This window comes from Mauremys reevesii, linkage group 22 (genome assembly GCF_016161935.1).
Source record: "Mauremys reevesii isolate NIE-2019 linkage group 22, ASM1616193v1, whole genome shotgun sequence".
Taxonomy (NCBI): Eukaryota; Metazoa; Chordata; order Testudines; family Geoemydidae; genus Mauremys; species Mauremys reevesii.
In genome coordinates, this window is record NC_052644.1 from 3186207 (window position 1) to 3209539 (window position 23333).

General features: G+C 58.2%; 2 protein-coding genes across 2 annotated transcripts; one reads left to right on the forward strand and one right to left on the reverse strand.

Moving 5' to 3' along the window:
- Nucleotides 1-395: 395 nt before the first annotated feature.
- SIRT2 (sirtuin 2) lies at nt 396-13209 on the reverse strand. The gene is made up of 16 exons (XM_039510971.1): nt 13194-13209; nt 12276-12322; nt 11535-11583; nt 10374-10490; nt 9552-9593; nt 8391-8497; nt 7601-7657; nt 7022-7090; nt 6474-6603; nt 5605-5664; nt 4178-4233; nt 3258-3334; nt 3123-3174; nt 2681-2748; nt 1760-1826; nt 396-1167 (listed from the first exon to the last, which is right to left on the reverse strand). The coding sequence occupies exons 1-16, from the start codon at nt 13207-13209 to the stop codon at nt 982-984; spliced, it is 1200 nt and encodes a 399-aa protein (XP_039366905.1). The 3' UTR covers nt 396-981.
- A 511-nt stretch (nt 13210-13720) lies between these two features.
- Nucleotides 13721-22330, forward strand: NFKBIB (NFKB inhibitor beta). Its single transcript, XM_039510730.1, has 6 exons — nt 13721-14363; nt 15210-15315; nt 16193-16421; nt 17073-17161; nt 17282-17515; nt 19303-22330. Exons 1-6 carry the CDS (start codon nt 13906-13908, stop codon nt 19348-19350), a joined length of 1164 nt encoding a protein of 387 aa, XP_039366664.1. The 5' UTR covers nt 13721-13905; the 3' UTR covers nt 19351-22330.
- Nucleotides 22331-23333: the final 1003 nt, after the last annotated feature.

The following is a 23333-nucleotide window of genomic DNA, read 5'->3' on the forward strand; positions in this document are numbered from 1 at the left end:
CAGCTAAGGGCCACTTCCGGTGGGCACGGTCACACAGGAAGTCCACAGAAGACAGGAATTGAACCTGGGTCTCTGTCATAAGCCACTGCCTAACACTTCCCCCCCACTTCCCTCTAGGATGCAGAGATGACACCACCCCAGGGTGGGTTGCGGCAACTCTTTATACAAGAATCCTGGGATGGTGTCAGCATTGAAATGCAGCCAGCTCTGGGGCAGGACAGTTGTTTACACACGGATCCTTTGAAGTCAAGTGAGTCACTCTGGATTTACACCAGACTGACAGAATATGGGCCAATACCGCCACGCACCAGGACCATCTCTGACGCTGTACAAAATTCAATTTTCCTTTATACATTCATTTCAGAGGGAGAGCGACCCAAAAGCCAATGCAAGCCTTGCCTCCAAGATGCTAAAATTTAATAGTCAAGTGATACTTAATACATTGCAATAACTAATCCAAATTAAACACCGAACGGGGGAGCTGGGGCGGGGTGGGGATTGCATAATATGCTGGTATTCGATTTTCAGCCCGAATGCACCTAATAGCTTTGGTGACACTTGTCAGAAAGTCTGGGGCCGGACACATTAGCGAGCTGGGTCTCTGAGGGAAACGGAATCCCAGCTGGGGGAACGAGTTAGAAAGGAAATGCAAGTCTATCTTGCGGTGCTCTCCTTGAGCCCTGGATTTCAGTTATTCTAGCTCGGTGGGGAAATAACGAACCACGTGGTTAACGCGAAATGATTCAAAGCAGCCCCAGCTCACCCAGGATAGGCGATTCCAGGGAGATTCAAACTCCCCTGAATCTTATCCCTTCCCCAGCCTCTCTGATCCCAGACCCCCCACCCTGAGCTGCAAACTTGGGGTGAGCCCAGCTCCCAGCCCTCTTTAGATCAGAGACGGCGCTCGTCCCTCGTAGGGGAAAACTGTCCAGTTCTAATCCGCTCCAATTAACGGCCCTCGCTGACCACGGCCGGGCTCCATCATTCCGCTTTGCTTCCGGCGTCGCTTTCCTTCTGGGGCGATGACCCCGGCTTCGCTGGGGGAGTGGAGGGGCTTGCTGTGGCCCCAGCCCGGGGAGGGGAAGGGCTTGCCCCAGCCTCACTTGCCTGCCCTGATTTGGCATCGATGGCAGAGTGCTCCTTCTTCACCAGCTCCTCCAGCTCGTTCTGCACAAAAACACAGGGCAGTGGGGCTGTGGACAGAGCGGGGGAGAAGTTGGCCGCCCTGGGAAGGGGGCTAAAGCAAAGATCTCTGGTGGCACCGTTTGTACCACCTTGTCCTTGAGAGAGGGGTTTTCCTCCTCCAGGATCTCAGCTCTGCCGTACTGCGTACACAGAGATCCCTCACCCGGCGCTGAGACGCAGCCACCTCTGGGGTGGGGCGTGGCAGCTGTTTATACAGAGATCCCTCATCCAGCGCAGAGGTGGAGCCAACTGTGGAGCGGAGCACGGCAGCGACCCCTGTACAAACCGCATACCGCCCCCCCCACACACACACTATGAAATGCAGCCACCTCTGGGGAAGGGCAGGGCAACTAGGTCTGTGAATCGCTCACCCAGAGCTGAAACGCAGCATCTTCTGGGGCACAACGCAGCAACTTCTTAAGCAGGCCTGGAGCAAAGGCAGCTCCACGCAAATGGGGTCACCGGAGCTCGGATTCTGGCCAGGACACCTGGGCTCTTAAGAAGAGGTTGCACAGGATTCTGGGATGGTGCGTAGACACGGGGAGGCGGGAATACACAGGAAAGGAGTCCTTACCTTCCATCCCAGCAGCTCGGCCAGCGCGGTGCAGCCTGCGTCGCACTCCCCGAGCCATGCCACATCCCTGGGGCGGGGAGGGAGAGCCCCGCAGGGGAAGAAGCCAATAAGCAGGTGTTAAGGAAACGGCTTTGTGATCGGGGAGAATCCCCCCACCCCAGATCACCTGCCCGGGAGGCGGAAGAGCCCGCTGCCCGTCTCTAGTGCCTATCAGCTAGGGATCTCTCTCAGCATCAGCGGGCTCCCCCCTTGTGAAGGGTCGCTGGCCCTGTTTTACAGAGAAGAAACTGAGGCACATGGCGGTTCGGCGACTTACTCAAGGTCTCAGCAACTCAGTGGCAAAGGCAGGGCAGGAAGCCAAGAGGTGTAACTCTCTCCATGCCTGGTTCTAAACACTGGACACCCCCCCCCACACACACACACCCCCACCGAGCCAGGAACAGAACCTAGGAGCCCTGACTCCCAGCCCTGTCTCTTGTAACTACTAGACCCCACTCCCCTCCCAGAGCTGGGGACAGAACCCAGGAGTCCTGCCTCCCAGCCCTCCTGCTCTAACCACTAGACCCCACTCCCCTCCCAGAGCTGGGGATAGAACCCAGGAGTCCTGCCTCCCAGCCCTCCTGCTCTCACCACTAGACCCCACTCCCCTCCCCGAGGTGGGGTTAGAACCCAGGAGTCCTGGCTCCCCACACTCTAACCCACTACACCCGCACTCCCTTCCCAGAGCTGGGCAGAAAACCCAGGAGTCCCGGCCCCCCCCACCCCAGCCCGAAAAAATAGCCCGTTTCCTGTCCCTTCACCCCAGGAGCCGGGCGGACCCAGCCCGCCCCCCAGCAACGAAACGGGCCATCCCTGACCATCACCCCTCTCTCAGGGTGGGCTGTGCGACCCGCCCTGGCCCCTCGTCCCCAGGGAACTTGCCTGTAGGCCTTTTCCGAGTCGAAGTCCATGCCGGTGCTGAGGCCCATCAGGGACATGAAGGGATCGCTCTGCAGACGACAGACCCCCGGTGAGGACAGACAGGCTCCCAGGAAGCTGCGGGGGGGGGAGGGGGCCTCCTGGGGGCCACTGGGAGACTATATGAACCCCCTGGAGAAACCCTGACTCATGCCCCCACCCCCAACTCCTCTCCTGGGGCTCGCTAGGTGGATGTCCAAGATTTTGGGGTGCAGGTGGGGGAAAAAAAACTCAGGGGGGGAGGACATCACAACTGCCTCCCTCCCACCCCCAACGGTGCTAATTCCACCCCCTTCCCCTGGGGGGATGCAGCCAAGCACGTCAGGCCAGCAGGGTGGCGTCGTCCCAGCTGGCGTGGGAGCCTGCCAGTCGGTACCCGCTCGAGCAGCCCATCCCCGCAGCTCACCTGCCCCGTCTTCTCCTTGTTAATCAGCAGCCTCGGGGTGTTTGTGGGCACCCTGTGTCAGACAAGGAGAGGGGAGGTCAGGAGGGGGCAAGCCACAGCCGGGGGCTTCGCAGGCGGCCCCGGAGCACCACCCACCTGCTGACGAGGGAGGCGAAGGGCTGCACCTGCAGCGACGTGCCCATGATGATGAGCAGATCCACCTTCTGGAAATCCTGCAGGGAGTACGGGGCAGAGGGTTAGCGCCGTGCTGCCAGCCGCCACCATGGGGTTGGTAATCCCCCCCCACACACACACTACTGCCCTGACAATCAGCCCTATAGGCCCCCCCCAGCCCTGTGTTCCCCCCACGTCAGACCAATGGACCCCCCCCCGGCCCTGTGTTCCCCCCTACGTCAGACGAATGGACCCCCCCCGGCCCTGTGTTCCCCCCTACGTCAGACCAATGGACCCCCCCGGCCCTGTGTTCCCCCCACACGTCAGACCAATGGACCCCGGCCCTGTGTTCCCCACGTCAGACCAATGGACCCCCGGCCCTGTGTTTCCCCACGTCAGACCAATGGACGCCCCGGCCCTGTGTTCCCCACGTCAGACCAATGGACGCCCCGGCCCTGTGTTCCCCCACACATCAGACCAATGGACCCCCGGCCCTGTGTTCCCCCCACGTCAGACCAATGGACCCCCGGCCCTGTGTTCCCCCCCACACGTCAGACCACTAGGTCCATCCAGTCCCATATTCCTACCCAGCCCTGTATTCCCTTCCAGGTCAGACCAATGGGCCAACCCAGCCCTGTATATCCCCCCGGTCCCCAATCAGACTGCCCCCACCCCCCTGAATTAGACCAATGGGCCCATCCAGCCCCATATATCTGCCCTGCCCCCTATCAGACCAACTGAGGATCCCTCCCCATGCTCCCTGCTGCTGTCCCAGCTCAGAGAACTGGCCCATCTACCCTGGTATCCTGCCTGCATCAGATACCCGCTGCTTCAGGACTTGGGGGTGGGCAGGTGTTTATTGGGGAGCCGACGCTGGGCGCACGTCTGGCCGGGGCACTTACTGACTGCATGAGTGTGAAGAAGCGGGGGGGCAGGCTCTCCCCAAAGAACACGATATCTAGGGAGAAGAGAAGCCGTCACACTCAAGGCACGAGGGCCGAGGAGAAGCCACGGCAGGTCGGCAGCCTCCCGGGGCCGGATCCTCAGCTAGGGTAGGTCAGCAACGCTCCAGTGAAGTCAGTGGTGCTCCGGCTGATTTACTCCAGTCTCCCATGACTGACTCCCATGGAGCGACATCAACTCACACCAGCTGGGGATCTGGCCCCATAGACTTCAGACACCCCTCAGAAGCCCCCAGCTCCTGTCCGCTGCATGTGAATATAGCTCTTTGGGGCAAGGACCCTGTGTTTGCTCTGTGCTTGTACAGCTCCTGACACAACAGGGACTTGGTCCCTGACGAGTCCACGGCCTAGGACCCCAAGGCGCTACCATAATACATCTAATAGCAACAAACATGTACAGCACCTAGCACAAAGGAGCCCCAGGCACGGACGAGAACCCCAGGTGCGACCCCATCACAAATAATAAAAATACCGTCCGTGGGGAATTTATCCCAAGCGCACGCGACTGCTCTGGCGCCCTTAGCCAAAACTGGCTTTCCGGTCACCGTGCTGCAGGCCGTTTTCAACAGCTGCTGCCCTCCGTTCCAGAGGTGGCTGCATTTCAACCACGCTCTGTGCCTATGTTTGTAAATCGCTTTTGGAACAAAAAGCCCTGGAAACCTACAAGCCTCAGGGGAATTTCATTCTACCTCCCTGGAAATCACCTTCCTCTCCCTGCCCTCCCACCTCCGCCATTTCAACTGGATACGGGATTCTTCACTTCCTGTCCTCAACCATTGCTGCCCACTGTTAAACCGTTGTTGTGCTCTGCCCTAGAGATGGCTGCATTTTCAGAGGTGGAGACAGAACTCTCCTCACTGCTTTCAGGGGAGCTGCAAATTCAGATTTGCTAAACTCTTCGAGCTCTCTGGAGCCGAAGGAAGATCAGAAGAGAAGAGCGTTGTTACTACTGGTATCTGCTAAGCTGCTCTTCCAGACTACACTGCAAGAGCAGAGACATACACAGAGACAGACAGACAGAGAGATCCATGCTCCAATTCTTAGGGTACGTCTACACTCTTAAGTGTTACAGCGGCGCAGCGACACCATTTCAGTGTAGACACGACCTACGCCAATGGGAGGGGTTCTCCCATCGGCACAGGGAATCCACCTCCCTGAGAGTTGATGGTTAAATCGACAAAAGAATTCTTCTGTCATCCCAGTGCTGTCTACACCGGGGGTTAGGTCGGTATAACTTTGTCCCTCAGGGGGGTGGATTTTTCGCGCCCCTGAGACACAAAGCAAGACTGATGTATGTTCCTAGCATAGACCAGGTTAGTTTCATCCCCCGCGAATGAATCAGCAGTGGGCGAGAACTAGACACTCACCTGGCTTCACCAGGCTCTGACATTTGTCGCACTTGGGGGTGACAGTAGAGAAAATCTTTTCTGAAAGAGGGAAAAGGAATGAAAGTCAGCAGTCGGATTCTCAGCTCAGCTTTGGAGGAGGCGGGAACAGATGACTCTGATGGGAACCAATTGCAAGTTATGAACATTAGGGATTCTAACGGGTTTTGGAAGAGATCGAAAAGCTTCGAGCAGATTCTTAACACTCAAGCGATCAGGAAACTAGCAAATGTGACAGCAGATCACACCACATCTGGCACCTTCCTCTGCAGCTTCGGGCCACCGTCAGAGACGGGATACCGAGCTAGATGGGCATCTGGTCTGATCCAGGCGGGCAATTCCTGAGGTCCCGACTTTGCGCAGAGACCCAAGGGAACGTGAACGACAGCCTCGTCCTCTCGAGCGCTATGCAGACCTAGAGATCGCCAACCTCAGATGCCCACGCTCTGCCTCGCCTTCGAGCACGCAGGCGTCTGTCAGAGAGATCGGCTACCACCCTGGCGAATCCCATGGTTCTTGCTCCCCACCATTAACCAGAGCTCCTAGCTCAGGACAAGCCTGCGCATAACAGACTCTCCCCCAGCCTCTCACCCCCCCCGGCAGGCCGTCCATTTGCTGGGGGAGAACCCGGCAGGAGTCTTTGCTTCAGTCCTGTCACGGCCTCAGGCTGATTTGTCTCCCCATGCCCCTTCTCTTACTGGCGGGGTGGGAGCTCCTGGAACGGACGGGGAGCAACAGGGCCTCGTGGATTATGCGCCCATCTCGACCGGCGACGGACTGGGGCACCACGGGGACTCTGAACGGTGTGGCCATTGATGGAGGTAGCTAAGGAGAGCCGGGGGCCCAGGTACCTTTCATCCAGTCCAGGCTGTACTGCTTCTTGCAGGAGGAGCCGAGACAGTGAGAGGTGAAGAAGGTGCCGTGGGCTTCCACCAGGTCTTCCTGGTCCAGTCCGGCCACCCGCTCCAACGTGTCAATATTCTGCAAGGGACAGACACACCCACCTGCCTCTTGTAACGCTGCGAGACCCAGGGAGTGAAACCCACCAGGCCTAGTTTCACTGCCCCCAGGCTGAGCTGACGCCCCTGAATGCCCCACTTAGACCCCCCTCCGCCCCAAATCACAGTGTGGCTGGCCCTTGAAAGGGGGCGGGGCCCAAACTCAGCTGGGACTGATCAGCTGGAGCAGGAAGTCAGCAAGTAGCTCAGCTGGGCTGGAGCGTAGCAGGAAGGCTCCTGGAGCTTGGAGAGGGGTGTCCCTCAGTAGCTTGGGGGGCGTTGCTGGAATGAAGAGGGGCGGTGCCCCCTCCCATGGGCTGGGAGTCCCAGCTTGTGAAGTGTATTAAGCTCACCCCCATGCCCTCCCCCCAACCTCGCTGGGCCTGCCAGGGGTCACCCACCTGCGTGTAACAGCGCAGCAGCAAATCCTTCTCCTTCAGCAGCCGGATGAAGTAGTGGCACACGGTGGGCTGGAACGGAGCGGGGGGGACAGCGTTGAGGATTCCCTTGTAGGTCGGCAGCAGCTGTCCCTGCCTTTTATTTACACCAGCAGATTCCCAGCTCGTGGGGGGAGGAGGAAATCTCGCCCCCAGGCTTAGGACTGCCCGGGAAGGTGCATCAAGGGGGGGTTCTACACCTTACAGCGGGGCAGCGGCTGGAGGCCGGACGGTGCGACCCAATGGGATCCATGGATCCGGCCCAACACAGCCCGGAGGGGACAGTGCTGTGATCTGGGGCAAGGGGGGTGTCTGGCTGGGCCTTTTCATCTGATCCATGATCTATTCCCAAGTATCCTGCCATCCCACTGCCAGGATCAGAGAGCCCAGGAGTCCCGGCTCCCAGACCCCTTCCCTTCCCTGGGATAAGGAATGAACCCAGGAGCTCTGGCGCTCAGTCTCCGGGTCACAGCGCTACACAATGCGTCTGTATTAAGATGCTAGAGAAAGCGAAGCGCGTCCGACAGCTCAGGCTGGATTTACCTTAAACTGTCCGGGATACAGCTCCCTGGCAAGGGCGAAGAACGGCTCCGGGTGTTGCTGTGTGGACGGAAATAGACAGACGTTTTGGGGGGTGGGGTTAAGTTTGGTTTACAGATTCCGAACAAATCCTGTGTGTCCCCCGACATGACTCCTCACTGAGCAGTCCCCGCAGTTCCTGGGTTTGGTGAACACTTCTCAGGATCAGGCCTTCAAGCAGGGGTGGGGGAGTTCTTTGGCCACCCCCAATTCTCCCTGTGCCCCCGTATTTGAACTCCACGCCCACCTCTGTGCAAAACGAGCGCGGCTCCTGATCTCTGGTGCTCCGGACACCCCGATCCCTGTGTTATGGCCTGGTGCTGAGCTCCCATCGGCTCTAGCGGGGTGCTACCGGTGCCAGGCCCTCCCTTGTGCCAGGCTGCCTGTGTCTCAGAGAGACAGGGGTTTAGTTTGGCCGGTTGGCTAGAAATGGGAGGCAGTGAGTGCCGGTGTCTATCCCCAAGATCTTCAGGAGGTTAAACTGAGAGTTTCCTCAATGAGACCTGAGCAGTTTTGCGAGCCCCAGTCGTGTTTTTAACCTCAATCCATCCTCGGTCGGGGCCCAAACTCTGGCTGCCTCGGGTACCAGAGCTGGACAAGAATACAACGTGTCTGCAAGTGCGGACGACGGAGGGGAATTCTTTAGGACGTGGGAGGGTGAAAGTGATCAAAGGGACCGTTTAGGCGGCCCGCCGGGCAATGCTCGATCGCTGTGGAAGGGGATCTCCGAGGCAGGAGGAACCCGGGGTGCTACCTTGAAGTAGTTGATTTCGAAGATGGCTTCAGGGTACGGCAGGTTGTAGCTCTGCAGATTGGCGTAGAGCCCCGTGCCGGGTGACCGGAAGTCTGGGATCCCCGCGGCTGAGGGACACAAGGGGGAGCCTCTTAGAAAACCCACCCAAACGCCGAGCGGTGTCGGTCAATGGGATGAGATGGAGAAGGGATGCCTCAATGCCGGGGGAGCCCTCTAGCAAGGGGCTGGTCACCTCTGTGTCCCTCAGCCTAGCAGAGGAGCAGTTTTCTAGTAACATTCATTTTCTGGGGTGCCAACAGCACATTTTACATCAGCCGTGGGCAGAGCTTTCAGGTTCTAGGGATTCCGGATTCTTCACCAGGACTTGGGAACCGCCGAAGTCCCCCAACTCCCCACAGAATCCATCCCAGGATTTACAGGGAGCCCAGGTGAGGACAGGTCTTCTGTGAGTCTGACCAGTGCCAGGGCTTAGTGCCCAGGAGCCAGGTGCTTTGGCTACGAAACTCGGCGGATGTGCAAGTCTGGACGTGCGATATAACCCCACTAACTGCTCCGCCACTGCCCAACAGGGGGCGCTGTGATGCCAGAGGTGCTGTCTTTCAAACAAGACTTGAAGTCCTGAACGTTCCTGGTCGCTCAAGGTCCCATAGCACCTTCCCCTCCCTTCTGCCCAATAACACCCTGGCATTAGAGACAGCGTTCTGGTCAAATTCCAGCCTGCGCCATTCCATCCTGCCTCCCTACCATCCTCCTGCAGTTTCCATCAGATCCAGGATTCATCGTCACTTCCTCTCCTGTCACGCTCCACACCAGAGGCAGAGGCACCTCGGTGCTAGATGCGTGATCCCTGCATAAACAGCTGCTGTGCCCAGAACTGGCTGCGTCTCGGCACTGGAGGTGGGACCAGTACAAACAGCTGCTACCCTCCAGAGTTGTCTGCATTTCCGTGGAGGGGTGAGCGATCCCCATACAAACAGCTGCCGCATTCCACCCCAGAGGCGGCTGCATTTCAGCAGTGGCTTGTAGACAGCTTTGGGATGGAAAGCGCTATAGAAACACTAGAGGAAACTGAGCCGTATCAGAACCCCCTCGGTTTATTGCTACGCGCTGGTTTCTTTTCAACGTGAATGATCTAACCACCGCGCCCACTGCCGTACTCACAGGTCGAGATCCCAGCGCCCACTATGCAGACGACGTTCCTGCCTGCAAGGTAACAGAGGGAGGCGTCAAACCTGACTCTGGAAAGCTATTCGGGAAACAGCCCCAAGCTCTCGGCACTTCCGGGGGGTGAAGGGGGGTTGGCGTCGGTAGACTTCACGGCAGCCACGTGGCCCCCCCAATTTGCAAACCTCTAGACTGTCAGGTCTAAGATCGAGATCAAAACTGGTGGGCTCCCCGCACTCCTGACCTCTGCTGGACCAGGTCCTGATCTGCAGTTACACACAGGCCCCTGTGCTGCTCCGAGGAGGAACAGCCCTCAGAGCATCCCTAGGGGCCTCCCCAGCTGGCATGGAGCTGGCACAGAGGCTCCCGCTCCCAGCATGGGGGCCAGACCAGCCAGAACACACAGGGCCCATGGGAAGCAGAGACTCAGCAGAGCAGCCCCGAGGCAGCTCTAAGTTATGCCAAGCCCAGAATATGAGCAGCACAAGGGAGGTTTAAAGACACCTCCAGCAGCCCTGTCTCAAGGGCCGAGAAGGAATAACTGTGACTCAGGCCCACGGAGGCTGGATCTCTCCCAGCAGCACAGGAGCACCAAAGCATGGATGAATGTGCAAGTCAGACTTGTCCCCCGGCTTGTACGTTACACCAGCACGAGTCCCTGCCACATCCATGGTCGGCTCTACGCCTCCCTCTCGGCAGCCCCTCTGGCCCGCGGTCTCTCCCAGGCACGGTTACCCCCAGCACCTTCCCCTTCCTGTTTGGGGGATCAGAATGAGGACTGGCTCCCTGGCTTGGTCTCAGAAGGGAGAGTCAGCTTACACTTCTCGCTCTGCATGAAGCGGCTCACTCCGTCCAACGTCAGCTCATCCAGCACCTTCTCCGGCTTCTCGCTGCCCAGGCCCAGCGTCCGGGACAGGAGGTTTCGCAGGAAATCCACTGAAAGGGAGAGAACAAACAACATTAGCCGCTGTGGTCCCCTAGGAACCAGGACTCCTGGATTCTGTTCCCAGCTCTGGGAGGGGAGTGGGGTCTAGTGGTTAGAGCAGGGGGCTGGGAGCCAGGACTCCTGGGTTCTATCCCCAGCTGTAGGAAGGAAGTGAGGGTAGTGGTTAGTGCAGGAGGGGCTGGGAGCCAGGATATCTGGGTTCTAATCCCAGCTCCTCCATGGGTTTGCTGAGCAGCCTTGGGCAAGGCAGTGCCCCTTCCCATGCCTCAGTTTCCCCCTCAGGAACCCATTTCTTCCCGTTTCCCAATCTCAAAGAGAGAGACGATTGTGAAGATTAGTTAGTGTTTGGAAAGTGCCCTGAAGATGCTAAGGAAGAATGGAAGGAGGGCCCAGTGGTTAGGGTTCAAATCACAGCTCTGCAACTGACTCCTTGTGGGACGCTGGACAAGTCACTCGGGCCTGGCATACGCTGCAGAGTTCTGCCCAGGCAGCTCTGTGGGCTAGGAGCGTTCACGCCCACTAGGCGACACAGCTGGGCCAGCAGAACCCCCAGCGCCGACGCAGCGAAGCCAGCAGAAGAGCGCGTCTCTCAGTTCAGGTAACGTCTTTTGTGGAGGTGGTGTCGCCGGACTGGCAGGCTCCATGCCTTGGTTTCCCCATCTGTACGCTGGGGATAATGGTGCTGCCCTGCCTCCCAGGGCGTTATGAGGACAAATATGTTAGAAACCAGGAGGCGTTCAGGGGCCCAACAAGCACAATCAAGAAAGATTATTCAATCCCGATTCCTGCCACAGACCAGTTTTTGCCTCGAAGCCCAGACAGAAAAAGCTGGTCTAACTGCAGATGCTACCGCTGTTCACCCGACGCATTAGAGCCTCCCGAGAGGAAGGAATAGCCATAAATTAACAGACCCAGCTGGCTCTCACAGGCTCTCGCTAGCTGGCTACGCACAGTCCATCCCCTCTGTATCACAAAGGAAGCCCACGCAGCTGGGCCTCCCCACTCCACCCTTCAATAATGCACAAGCCACCTACTTTCAGACTCTCCAGAGGCACCACCGTTTTCAGAGTCAGAATCAGAGTCCTGAAGAACAAAATATAAAACGATCAGTGGGTGAAGACAGACAATGTGAACACAGAACCATCTTCTACGTTTACTGGCTACTCTTAGAAGCATCTCGGTCTGGGGTAGAATCGGCTGGGGAATTGGAACCAAGGAAAGTCAGGACTCCTGGGTTCTAGCCCCAGTTGCAGGACGGAAGTGGGGTCTAAATGACTGGAGTAGGGGCTTGGGGGATCAGGACACCTGGGTTCTATTCCTGGCTCTGGAAAGGGAGTGGGGTCGAGTCAGTTTTAGAGCAAGGAGTTGAGGGGGGAGTGGGGGTGTCAGGACTCCTGGGTTCTATTCCTGGCTCCACAAGGGAGCACACTTTGGCGGTTGATCACCAGAGAAGGGTTTGAAGATCAGGACCAAACTCTGTCTCTCTAAGGATTTTCATGCCAGACACAGAAGGGACAATTTGCAGAATTGTTGGGTCAGAATCTCACCGTGGTCCAGTGTCACCACTGTGGGATTTGAAAGCCACACGGGGCTGAGCCCTGGGAACGAGGAGGGACAGGGCTAGCTAGGACCTGATGGGGTTCCCCCTTGTCCCTTGGATGCAATGTGGTAGCTAGCTCAGACCAGCACCTCCCCCTCCTCCACTAAGCTGGAGCCACCTCAAAACAAGGAAACTCTGACCTAAAACTAGGCTTCCACACTCCCCCAATACTCACAGGCGAGTCCGAGCCCCTCTCTGCCTCAATTCCTCCGGCACCTGCCGCTGTGACACGGAAAGGAAAAAAATCCAAGTTACTATCAGAAAGGGCCTGGATGGAAAGGGGACCCCGCTGGCTCAGGGGAAGCTGAGGGTGGGGGGAGGAGCCCCCCAGGAAAGAGAGGTCCCCGGTGAGTCAGGGTGCAGGGAAACAGGAGCCCACCAGGGAAAGGGGGGACCCCAGTGACTTGGGGGATGGGAGGGGAAGAGGGGTGCCTGTGACCGGGAGGGGATGTGGGAGGAAGGAGTCCCCGGGAAGGGGGGGCTGTGGGGACTCAGGGCACAAGGGGAGGAGCCCCAGGCAGAAGGGGGGACCCCAGTGACTGGGGGAGGGGAGGGGACGGGGGAGGCCTGTGACCCCGGGGGGAGGGGGCAGGAGGAAGGAGTCCCCGGGAAGGGGGGGGCTGTGGGGACTCGGGGCACAAGGGGGGGCGCCCCAGGCGGAAGGGGGGACCCCAGTGACTCGGGGGATGGGAGGGGAAGGGGGGTGTCTGTGATCCGGGGAGGAGGGGCGTGGGAGGAAGGAGTCCCCGGGAAGGGGGGGCTGTGGGGACTTGGGGCACAAGGGGAGGATCCCCAGGCGGAAGGGGGGACCCCAGTGACTCGGGGGATGGGAGGGGAAGAGGGGTGTCTGTGACCCGGGGGGGGAGGTGGGAGGAAGGAGTCCCCGGGAAGGGGGGGCTGTGGGGCCGCAGGGGAGGAGCCCCAGGCGGCAGGGGGGGCCCCGGGGGACCCCGGGCTGCGCAGGGGCGGCCCGTGACTGGGGAGGGGGCTCGGGGGCAGGAACCCCCTGGAAGGGGGGGCCCGATGACGCGGGGGGGCCCCGATGACGCGGGGGGGGCGGGGCGCCGTAGCTGGGGGTGTCCCCGCGATCTACCGTCCCGCCGGGCCATAGATCCCGGCGCGGGGCTGCCCCGGTGCCTGCCCCGCTCGGCTCCGCCAGGCCCGACTGCGGCTCGGGACCGGGTCCGCCCCCCGCGGCAGGACTACAACTCCCAGCGCCCAGCGCGCCCCGCCCCTATTCCCAGCGTGCCCCGCGCCCGGCACCGCAGCGCCCAGCGTGCCCCGCCCTCCATCTCCCAGCGTGCCCCGCGCCCGCCCCTGACCGACAGTTCCCAGCATACCCCGCGGCCAGGACCACAACTCCCAGCGTGCCCCGCGCCCGCCCCTGACTGGCCGTTCCCAGCGTGCCCCGCGCCCGGCCCTCCCTACAGTTCCCAGCGTGCCCCGCGCCCATTTCTGACCGACAGTTCCCAGCGTGCCCCGCGCGCCCAGCACCACAACTCCCAGCCTGCCCCGCGCCCGCCCCTGACTGACCGTTCCCAGCGTGCCCCGCGCCGAGCACCACAATTCCCAGCGTGCCCCGCGCCCAGCCCGGACCGACAGTTCCCAGCGCGCCCCGCGCGCCCAGCACTACAACTCCCAGCCTGCCCCGCGGCCCCAAGAAGCCCGCCGGGGATTGGCTGGGGCGCTGGGGAATTCCCCGGGCCCCGAAATCCCCTTCATGGGCCCAGCCTGAGCCAGCGGCGCCGGCCCGGGCATGGCAGCGGCGCCCCGCGAGCCGCAGGGTTAGGGTGGGTCCCACAGTAATGGCGGAGCTGCAGCAGCGGGCCCCGCCGGCCGGGCTGGGCGAGGCCAAGCGGCCGGAGGCGGGCGAGGACTGGTGCGACAGCGGCCTGGGCTCGCTGAGCGAGGGGCAGCTCAGCCAGATCCAGGATGGCCTGGGGCCCCCCCCGGAGAAGCCCCCGCACCCTGCCGCCGCCGTGACCTCTGACCCCTGCCCCGGGGGGCGCCCCGTGACCTCTGACCCCGGTGGCCCCAGGACCCCTGACTCCTGCGAGCGCCTGGACTCTGCCCTGGGCGACTCCCTGGGCGAGGAGGAAGCCGGCTGGGGGGCGGCCGTGGGGCAGGCGGTGGGGGCCATCACCCAGGGCGTGGAGGCCGTGCGGCTCGGGGAGCCCGCGCCCCGGGCTGGGGAGACGCCCGCGGTGGGCCCCGAGGACTGGCTGCACCACGTCCTGGGCTTCGTGACCGAGGACGGGGATACGTAAGTATGCGGGCGCCTGCTGGGTCCAGCCTCGGCCGGTGTCGCCCTCCGGCTCGGGTGCTGGGCCGGGGAGCATCCCCTCCCCGCAAGGCCCCCCGCGGTGCAGCCCCCTTGTCGGACGCAGGGACCCCTCTCTCGGTCGTAGGGGTCGGAGCGGTAGCCGTGTTAGTCTGTATCCCCAAAAACAACGAGGACGCCTTGTTTTTCTCTTGGCAACGTCCCTTGCCAGGGTCTCATTGTCCCCAGCCCCGTCGCCAAAGCCCTGCTGCGGGTCCCAGTCCTGGGGGCTAAGCTATGTGGATGCCAACTCGGGGACAGGGCACCGCTGCTCTGTGCTCTTGGCAACGCGCCTCAGGACGACTGGGATGCAGCCCTGCGCTTGGATCTTAACTAACATTTTGGCCGAGAAAGTGCAGCATGGGGTGGGGGTTCTGAGGCGTTGGCTTTCCCCCGGGTGCTCCTCAGTCCTGACCCACAGCCATCCCCCTGCTGTAGTTTTGGACTACAGACACACAGCAGACAGACCCCCCCCAAACTGCAGACCCCCTACTGCTCTCTGTATTGACAGTGGCCCTCAATCACTGGTCTCTCGGTCCTGGGACGCTTTAGGCAGCATCTGCAAATCAGTCCCTGTTAGGAGCTTTTTCCGTTGCTCAAACACATACAAGATTTGCCCTATGGCCTCCCTGCTACCTCGCCAGCTGCTTGGTGCTTGCGCGCTCTTTGCTGATTAGATCGATTCCTCTGCTTGCTAATCACTTCCCTTTCAGGGGCGGTATTTTCAGCCGGTTGCGTGGTACCGCTTTTTCATTTTGCTTGGAGTAGTATCTGTTTTTCTCTCCCCAGAGCCCTCCACCTGGCAGTGATTCATGAGCATGAGGCCTTCCTGGATTCTATCCTGCAGTACACGGCCGGGACGGAATACTTGGATCTGCAGAACGACTTGGGCCAGGTTGGGCCGAGACTGGAGCATTTCCTGTCTGTATCATCCTCCATTTTACAGTGGGGAAACTGAGGCACGAGGGGGCAAATTGGCTTGCCTGAAGATTGCTCAGCAAGCCGGGGGCCAGAACTCGGGAGTACTGGCTCCCAGTCTGGTCCCTACATGATGCCACCTCCTTTATGGAATGCTTGGGGTGCTGGTTGGAAAATGAAAAACAACCCCCTGTTAAAAACCCTTCAGCATCATAAATGACTTGTGGGAGGAGGGAAGAGTGTTACAGAGCCCAACCATCTCTTTGGGACAGGGACTGTCCCTAGCTTTGTACCGCACCTGGCACGATGGAGTCCCAACCTGATGGAGATGCTACTGTACAATAAGTGTTCAAGAACCGGGGCTGGCATCAAAACACCTCCACCCCTTTTGTGGCAGAGGGACGGGGAGCAAGCGTGGGGGCTTGACAGCAGTGGACCAAAGCAGATACGGGGTCAGGGAAGGCTTCGTTTTAGGACGTAAGCCGATTTTCGCTCATCCTGAGGTCTTCGCTCTTCCCAGGCCGATAAACTGACTTCCATGCAGCTCCTCGTGCACAGGGAGGATATGACCTTGTCTGCCCCACGCCTGAGTATTACAGGCGGCTTTTGTGAGAATAGTGGATTTACCCTGGCGTCCTTGGCTAAATTTCCTGACCCTCTTGTGCAATTGGCTGCTGCCTGGAGGTGGCTGCATTTCAGCACTGTTCCTGGGGTATAGGGTGCAAAGCTATTTGGGGTGAAACCCACTGAAAGACGTGATCTCTAGTGCTGTTGATGAGGATAGGCTAGGCCCCCTTTAGGGGAGACCTACCCTGAGCTTTCTCACCCCCGTCTCTCTCACTGTCCTTCTCCAGACGGCACTGCACATTGCTGTCATCCTCGGCGCCTCCAACTTTGTCCGCAAGCTGATGGCAGCCGGGGCGGGGCTCTGCATGCAGGAGAAAGCTGGCCACACAGCGCTGCACCTGGCATGCCGGGAGGGCTGGCGGGACTGCGCACAGTGGCTCCTGGCATCGCTGAGCGGGCACAGGCCTGGCGAGGGGAATGATGCCTGCGCTCAGTTGGACTGCACCAATTATGACGGTATGGAGCCCCTCATCACCTGCCTGGCAAATACACGGGGCCCGTTACACATGGGACCTTTGTCCTGAGCATTCTCACCCTCCTTCCCTTCCCCTTCCATGACTAATAAGGAGCTGGCACAACAACCTGGCACCAGCCCAGCTCCCATGGCCAGAGCATGCAGCGCTCCAGCTATTCTCTGCTTCCCCCGAGCCTGTGGAGGGCCGAACATGAGTTAGAGCAGCCCCGAGGCTTCTCTAACATACCCAAGAGCCAGAGAACACCAGAATTTGGCCACCACCCAAGTGGCTTCAATGCCTGTTTGCCCCGAGTGCAGAAGTGGCTTAACTGAGAGTGATGCCTGCCACTTTGGGGATGACAAAAACCAGAAGGCAGCATGCTGGATGGATACATAGTCTGCTGTATAGCCTAGTGTTAGCCTGTGGAACTCCCTGCTGCATGACATGACTGGAGCAAAGAAATCGATGAGGCTGCTCCATAAAAGATCCTTCTAGTCTTGGTTTTGTGTTTTTTTTCCCCTCCACAGTAGCAGGGCGAACAATCCTCTCGTGTTGCCATGACAGCAGCCAGCTGGTCCACTGATAGGTTGCTAGGTGGCCCGAGGGAGACAAAAATCAACTTGATCAAAATTTCCACTCTTGGTTTCCACAGGTTACACGCCACTGCACGTGGCTGTCCTGCGGAAGGACCTCGAAGTGGTCAAGCTCCTTGTGGGTGCCGGAGCCGATCTCAACAAGGCGGTTAGTGCTGGGGCTGGGGCGGATCGTGTCCGGGGAGGGGTGGGAAGAGATCGGAAGGCATTTCCCCTTCCCAGCGTACTCCATGGCAGCCTCGCTGACTTGTCTGTCCACCGCTGGCAGGAGCTGAGCTGTGGGCGGAGTCCCCTCCACTTGGCGGTGGAGTCGCAGAGCCCGGAAGTGGTGGAGTGCCTGCTGCGCGCCGGAGCGGACCCGCGGGCCCGGATGTACGTCGGTTACACCCCCATCTATAGCGCCGTGCACCGGCCCAACCAAAAGATCTTGCAGCTGCTCCGGGAGTTCGGCTCGGAGGAGCCCGACTGGGATTCGGAGGAAAGCCTGGCTGACAGCAGCGACGTGAGTGGGGTGGGGGTACTGAATTAACGCCGCAGGAGGCTGGAGCGCCGCTGGCACCTGGGTGAAGCCAGGCCAAGCGTCACCCCTTGCAAGTGTGGCTCAGCTCTGTCCTGGAGCAGCCCCTCCCCGTCTAGACAGCAGTGCTGGAAAGCCATTCCCGTTCTCTAGCTATGTAGCACCCCCCAGGTGGAACGAATTGGCGGGTCTCAGCCTGGTTCCTAGTCCGCTCCTGGGTAAGCCTAGTGGATGCTGAAGATGAAACAGGACCCACAGAGACTGACCCCCCTTACAGTGGGTCCTCTATAACACAGTGGGGGGGTGGGGGAGCTGGCCTTGCGATTGGCAGCAGTGCAGACCAAAGGGGTCTTTCACCAGCAAAGGATTCTCTTTCCAAAGGGATTGATTTCCTTGAGTCTCTGGTCTATTTGGATTAATGCAGACCAGGTTAAGGGGTGCTGGGATCAGTTGGTAAGTACCTGCCTCACCGTGCTTCATTGGTAGTAAAAGAGGTGCCGGGGCTCGAGGAATTTTTTTTAACATTCATGACTGACGTGGGAAGCCCCAGGATGCCAGTGCTATGAATTGCCAAGCCTAAAGGTGCCAGCACTCAGCCCTGGCACCAATCAAGCCCTGCTACGTGGGTATGAGAAATTTGACAGTGGATGGCTCTTCAGTCTCCTAGCAGTTGGAAATTGAAGCATTCAGACTTGTCTTGCTTCAGGATCTTCAGGAGATAAGGGCACATTTTCAAGAGTCATTAGTCCTTAATTTTCCTAGAGCTGTGATGGATTCTCCGTCACTGACACTGTTTAAATCAAAATGTGTGGGTCCTCCCTCCCCCAAAATCTGCTGTAGTTCAAACAGCAATTAATTCAGGGCAGCTCCGGGGCCTGCGTTTTACAGGAAGTCAGACTCGATCACAGTCGTCCCTTCTGGCCTTAGGATCTGTGAGCCTGTGTAGACGGGCAGACTCACCCCTGCAGTGCCTGCTGCTGGTCTGTTCCAGGAATTAGCTCATTCCAGCTTCAGAGCGCCCTCTGCAGGCCGGTGATGCGCTGCCTCTTGGCCCCTGTGTCCGTTCCAGGACCCAGTGCCCCTTTATCTGGGGTGCTGCCCCCTGGCCGAAACCCCTCAGTCTTAGGGTCTCCCTTCCCCACGGAACCCCACCCACTATCCCCACCTCCCCTCAGTATACGGCTACTGCCAGTCATCGTCTAGCCCCACGCCCTGGGGCAGACTGCAGTATCAGCCACTCAGCACTGGCAAGGAGGGTTTGGACCTGCTGCCTTGGCCTACCCCTGGGCTGCCCTCTGCAACCCCCAGTACCTGTTGCCTTCTGCTAGGCCGCAGCCTGGAGCTCCCCAGCTCCTCTGCCTGTCCCCAGCCCTGCTCCACTCAGGTACCCTGTGTCTAGCTCCCTGCAGCCAGGCCCGTCTCCCTCTACAGGCAGAGAGAGACTGCTGAGCTCCTGGCTCCCAGCCTCTCTATACAGGCCAGCTGCGGCCACTTCCCAATCAGCCCAGCTTAGCAGCTCCCAGCCACAACCTTCCCCCCAGGGCTGCTTTAAGCCCTTCAGGGCAGGAGCAGGGTAACCACCCTGCTACAGCCTAATACAAGAAGGAAAGAAACCTGAACGTGGGGCATTGGCAGCGACAGCAGATTTTGTGTGCGTAGTTGTTTTAATCCAGCCCTACCCACCTGTTGCGTAACAGTCTCTAAACACGCCCACGCCCCCTTCGATCCCGCCGTACCACTACGCTCATCAACGAAGCTCTCCCGTTTTTCAGGAGGAATACGACGACATCGTCATCAACAGTGGACACTATAAGAACTGACGGGGCCTGGCCGGCATCGCCTGCAGCGTGAGCCGTTACCCATCTCCATAAAAGACTCGCGTCCTGCTCTGCCGCTGTGGGAATAAATTTTGGCAGTGGCTCAATCTCTCCGTTCCCAGCTAGTTCCAACTATTTATCCAAAAGCTGTGGGCTCTGGCAAAGCTCAGTGTAAAGCTCCCGCTGCTTGGAACCAGTAGCCAAAGTTCACCAGAGCTTTGATCTAATCCGTTTATTTCCCCCCTCCCTTGTTCGTTTTCTTCTGTGTTTTAGTTTAGTCAGTTTATATCGAGTTATTTTGATTACGTTAAAATAAAATGGTATTTCGGCACCTGCTGCTCGTTGCAGTCGCAGCTGGGCTGGATTGTCAGCAGGATTTCTCTGCTCGCTGCATCTTTTGCCCTGTCGAGCCTTTGGCCGTTTGCTTTCGAAGCGGGAGTGACATCCCTACCCGTGCAAGGGGTCTTGCTGGAGTCCACGGATGCTGGTCCCATAACCAAGCAATTCGGGTCAGTGGGGAGCTGCACAGAATGGGGGGCGTTTCCAGCTGGCTTTTAGCTGCCTTTCATACCCCATGGGCCTGTTTGCTTTTATCTTGAGAAGCAGTGAGCACCGCCTTACTCCAGCTGGATTTAGTACTTGGGGCCGGATTCTTTTTAGCTGCTTCCATCTAAGCACCTAACTGAGGCGGATGGATTTTCATGAGCGCTGTGCAGCCCTGGGCTCCTCCCCCAGCTGTAAGGACCAGGATGAGTGAGTGCTCTTGAAAATCTGGGCCTCTGTTAGCGTTTAGGGTAGACAGGGCAATAGCTCCGACTCAGGGTAGGAGGATCGAAACAGGCAGGGTGGGGGAGAAGTTCACAGGAGGAGCAGATGAGGCTGATGGGAAGAATGGGGGGGGGGAGTCTGTTCTGAGCAGAGGAGGGAAGAGAGGCCAAAGAGAGAGACCTTTTAGATCTCAAAGATGGGGGCGTGAGGTTAGAAAGAGTCAGGGTGTGTTTGGAGCTGTCTGATTTGGGTCAGACGTGGAGAAAGAGGGACGGCGTCTGTGCCGTCTGGTGTAGGAACAGGGCCTCTCTTGTACCTGGCCAGTCTTGGCTGCTTCTAAGCAGCTCCGCCAGCACTGCAAGATGGGACCATCTTCATTCCTTTCCCTGAGGAGTTGGTTTTCTTCCTCTGTGGTTGTTGACTGGCTGTAAAGCTTCGTTCGTGCTATACTTGGCGGTGGGTGTCAATAGGGTCTCTTCTAGAGCTGCGCGGGAAGCGGTTTTCCCATCCTATGAATGTTTTTGGAGAGCAAAACATTTGCCTGCCTCAAAATTGGGCTGAAAATTTCCATCTCCGCCTTTCCTGAGCAGAAGGGCTGAAGATAATTTCAGTTGAGGCGTTAAGATTTTGATTGTTTTGTAAGTCTGAATTTATTCATTTCAAAACCAAAAGTTGTTTTGACTCCAAAACTGGAAACTTCCCTTGTTAAAACAGGACATTTGACTGGTTTTAAACCCCCACCCCGCTCCCAGTGTTTTGAACTGAGCAAGTCTGCCAAAGAGGCCCTGTTCACGCTTTGGCTTTGACAAATGGACGTGGTTTTTTTTCCCCCAGGGGTGGGAACGGTTTGTCAGATTCCCGACTAGCTCTGATCTTTGCATCTAACACCGTGGACCCTCAATGGAGACTGGACCACTGGGTGCTGCACTGTCTGAAATTGCTTCTGTTTGCTGGGGGGTAATTTTGGAAGAGCCGCCCTAAGCAGATCTGAGACTTGATTTAGAAACTGGCTGCATTAGTTACAGATGGCTTTTCAGTAAGACCTACTCCCCATTGGAGCTTTGGAAGGGTGCGGGGAGAAAAGATTTAATTCTAAACAAAATCCTCATTCACCAAGGCTGCTGTTTCCTCCTTTACATTCTCACGCTTCTTGTAAATGAAAACACAGGCCAAAACGTAAGGGAAGATGGGGGCTCTCGGTTTTTTAGGGTGCGGGGGTTAATTCTCAAGCGCCGAGCACCTTAGCTGACATCAATGTGATCTCAGTACCAGGAGGTGGGGGCGGGGGGAGCCTGGACTCAGTAGCCTTCCTGGGAAGTGAGGTTGGATTTTTAGTTCACTTGCCCCAGTGCGAAGGACTGAGGGACCTGACTCTGTTAGAGTCAATAATACTTTTCAAGTGGAGCAGGATTGAGCCCTCTTGGCCTCCGTACTTATTTACTAAAGGGCTTGTCTAACACACAAGTTGTAGCACTTCAACACCACCTGGCTCTCTGCAGCAGGAGATGACAACAGAGGTCAGGCTCATTGTCCCCATTTTACAGATGGGGACATGGAGGCACAATGAGTTGCCCAAGGTCACCCAGTGGCCAAACAGGGAGTAGAACCCAGGTTCAACAAGTCCCTGGTCCAGGGCTCTATGCACTAGGCCACGCTGCCTCTTTGTGTCTGTCTAGTTAAAGTTGGACAATCCCATCTGTGGGCAAGCAGTTCTACTGACACAAAGGTGCTTTATTTCCCCTCTGGGAAGGGGAATGGGCTGTACCAATGTAAGGCACCTCTAGACCAGTCTAACTGTCCACACTAGCGGCTGTACTGTCTTGCTATCAGTAAACCCCCCCACCCCCCTCCAAGTGACGTAGTTCTGCTGTTACAAACATTGCTGCATGGAGCAGGCCTCAGACCTGGTGGTCTTGGAATGGACAGACTGATCCCCAGCCCCCTGAACGGGTTTTGATCCATTGGAGGAGGGACGCTGTTCACGAGGCCCCACCCACTTTAGCTCCCGAAAGCAGCCTGGTCCCTGGCTGATTGTTCTCTACCACCGGGCTGAAGAGGCTGCCGCATTCTTCTCCCAGCAGAAGGGAAATGGCTTTTTCTGTGTAAGCTGGGTCTGTGTCTAGAGACACAGAGCCCCCATAACTCTCGTCCAGTGCGTGTTTTTAGCTATGTTGTGAGTTTTGTATGAGCTGTCGTCTAACTTTATACGGTTCTGTGTCTGCGTGTTCTTTCTCCCCTCTCTTTGTATCCTGTATGTTCTTGACCAGTGATGGGGGGACGAGATTAAAGCTACTGCTTGACCTATACAGCGTGTCTGGTGTTTGTGTGGCGGGCAGGGCAGGGCAGGGCAGGGCGTTTGGACAGAGGATTGGACTTGCTGCATCATAGCCATAGTCCAGCTCTAATAATACCAGGTTCTTACATAGCGCTTCCCATCCATAGAGCTCAAAGTGCTGTACAAAGGAGGGAAGCAGCATTTTATCCCCATTTTACAGACAGGAAAACTGAGGTGCAGAAAGGGGAAGTGACTTGCCCAAGGTCATGCCACCAGGCCAGTGGCAGAGCTGGGCCTGGAACCCCTGAGTCCTGAGGTCCAGCCAGTGCTCTACCCACTAGCCTATGCTGCCTCCCTGATCTAGCCCCGCATCCTGGCCCCTCCCCCAGTGCATGCTTCCCTCTCCGGAGTCCTGAATTTGCTACATCCGATGAAGTGGGCTTTAGCCCACAAAAGCTTATGCTCAAATAAATGTTAGTCTCTAAGGTGCCCCAAGTCCTCCTGTTCTTTATCCTGGAATAGAGCCACTTATTCCAGGATAGAGTATCCAGCGTGGGCTGTGATACGGAGCTAGCTCCGCCCGCCAGTTTTTCCCTCCGAAGATGTTCCAGGGGTTTTGAAGGAATCTGACATCTAGGCTTTATGTTGGCTCTGCCTAGGGTGCCGTTAGCTCTGACAGCGCTGCGTTTTCCAATCACTCCGACGCGTGGACGTGTCGGGCTGGAAGGGACCTCGGGAGGTCGTCTAGTCCAGCCCCCTGCGCTGAGGCAGAACCCGGTCCAACCTGTCCTTAAAAACCCCCAGGGAGGGGGACCCCACAACTGCCCTGGGACGCCTGGTCCGCAGCTTCACTCCCCTGAGAGAAAGTTTGGCCTAATATTTCACCTAAATCTCCCTTGTTGCAGATTCAGCCCATTACGGTCTGTCCTCCCTCCAGAACAAG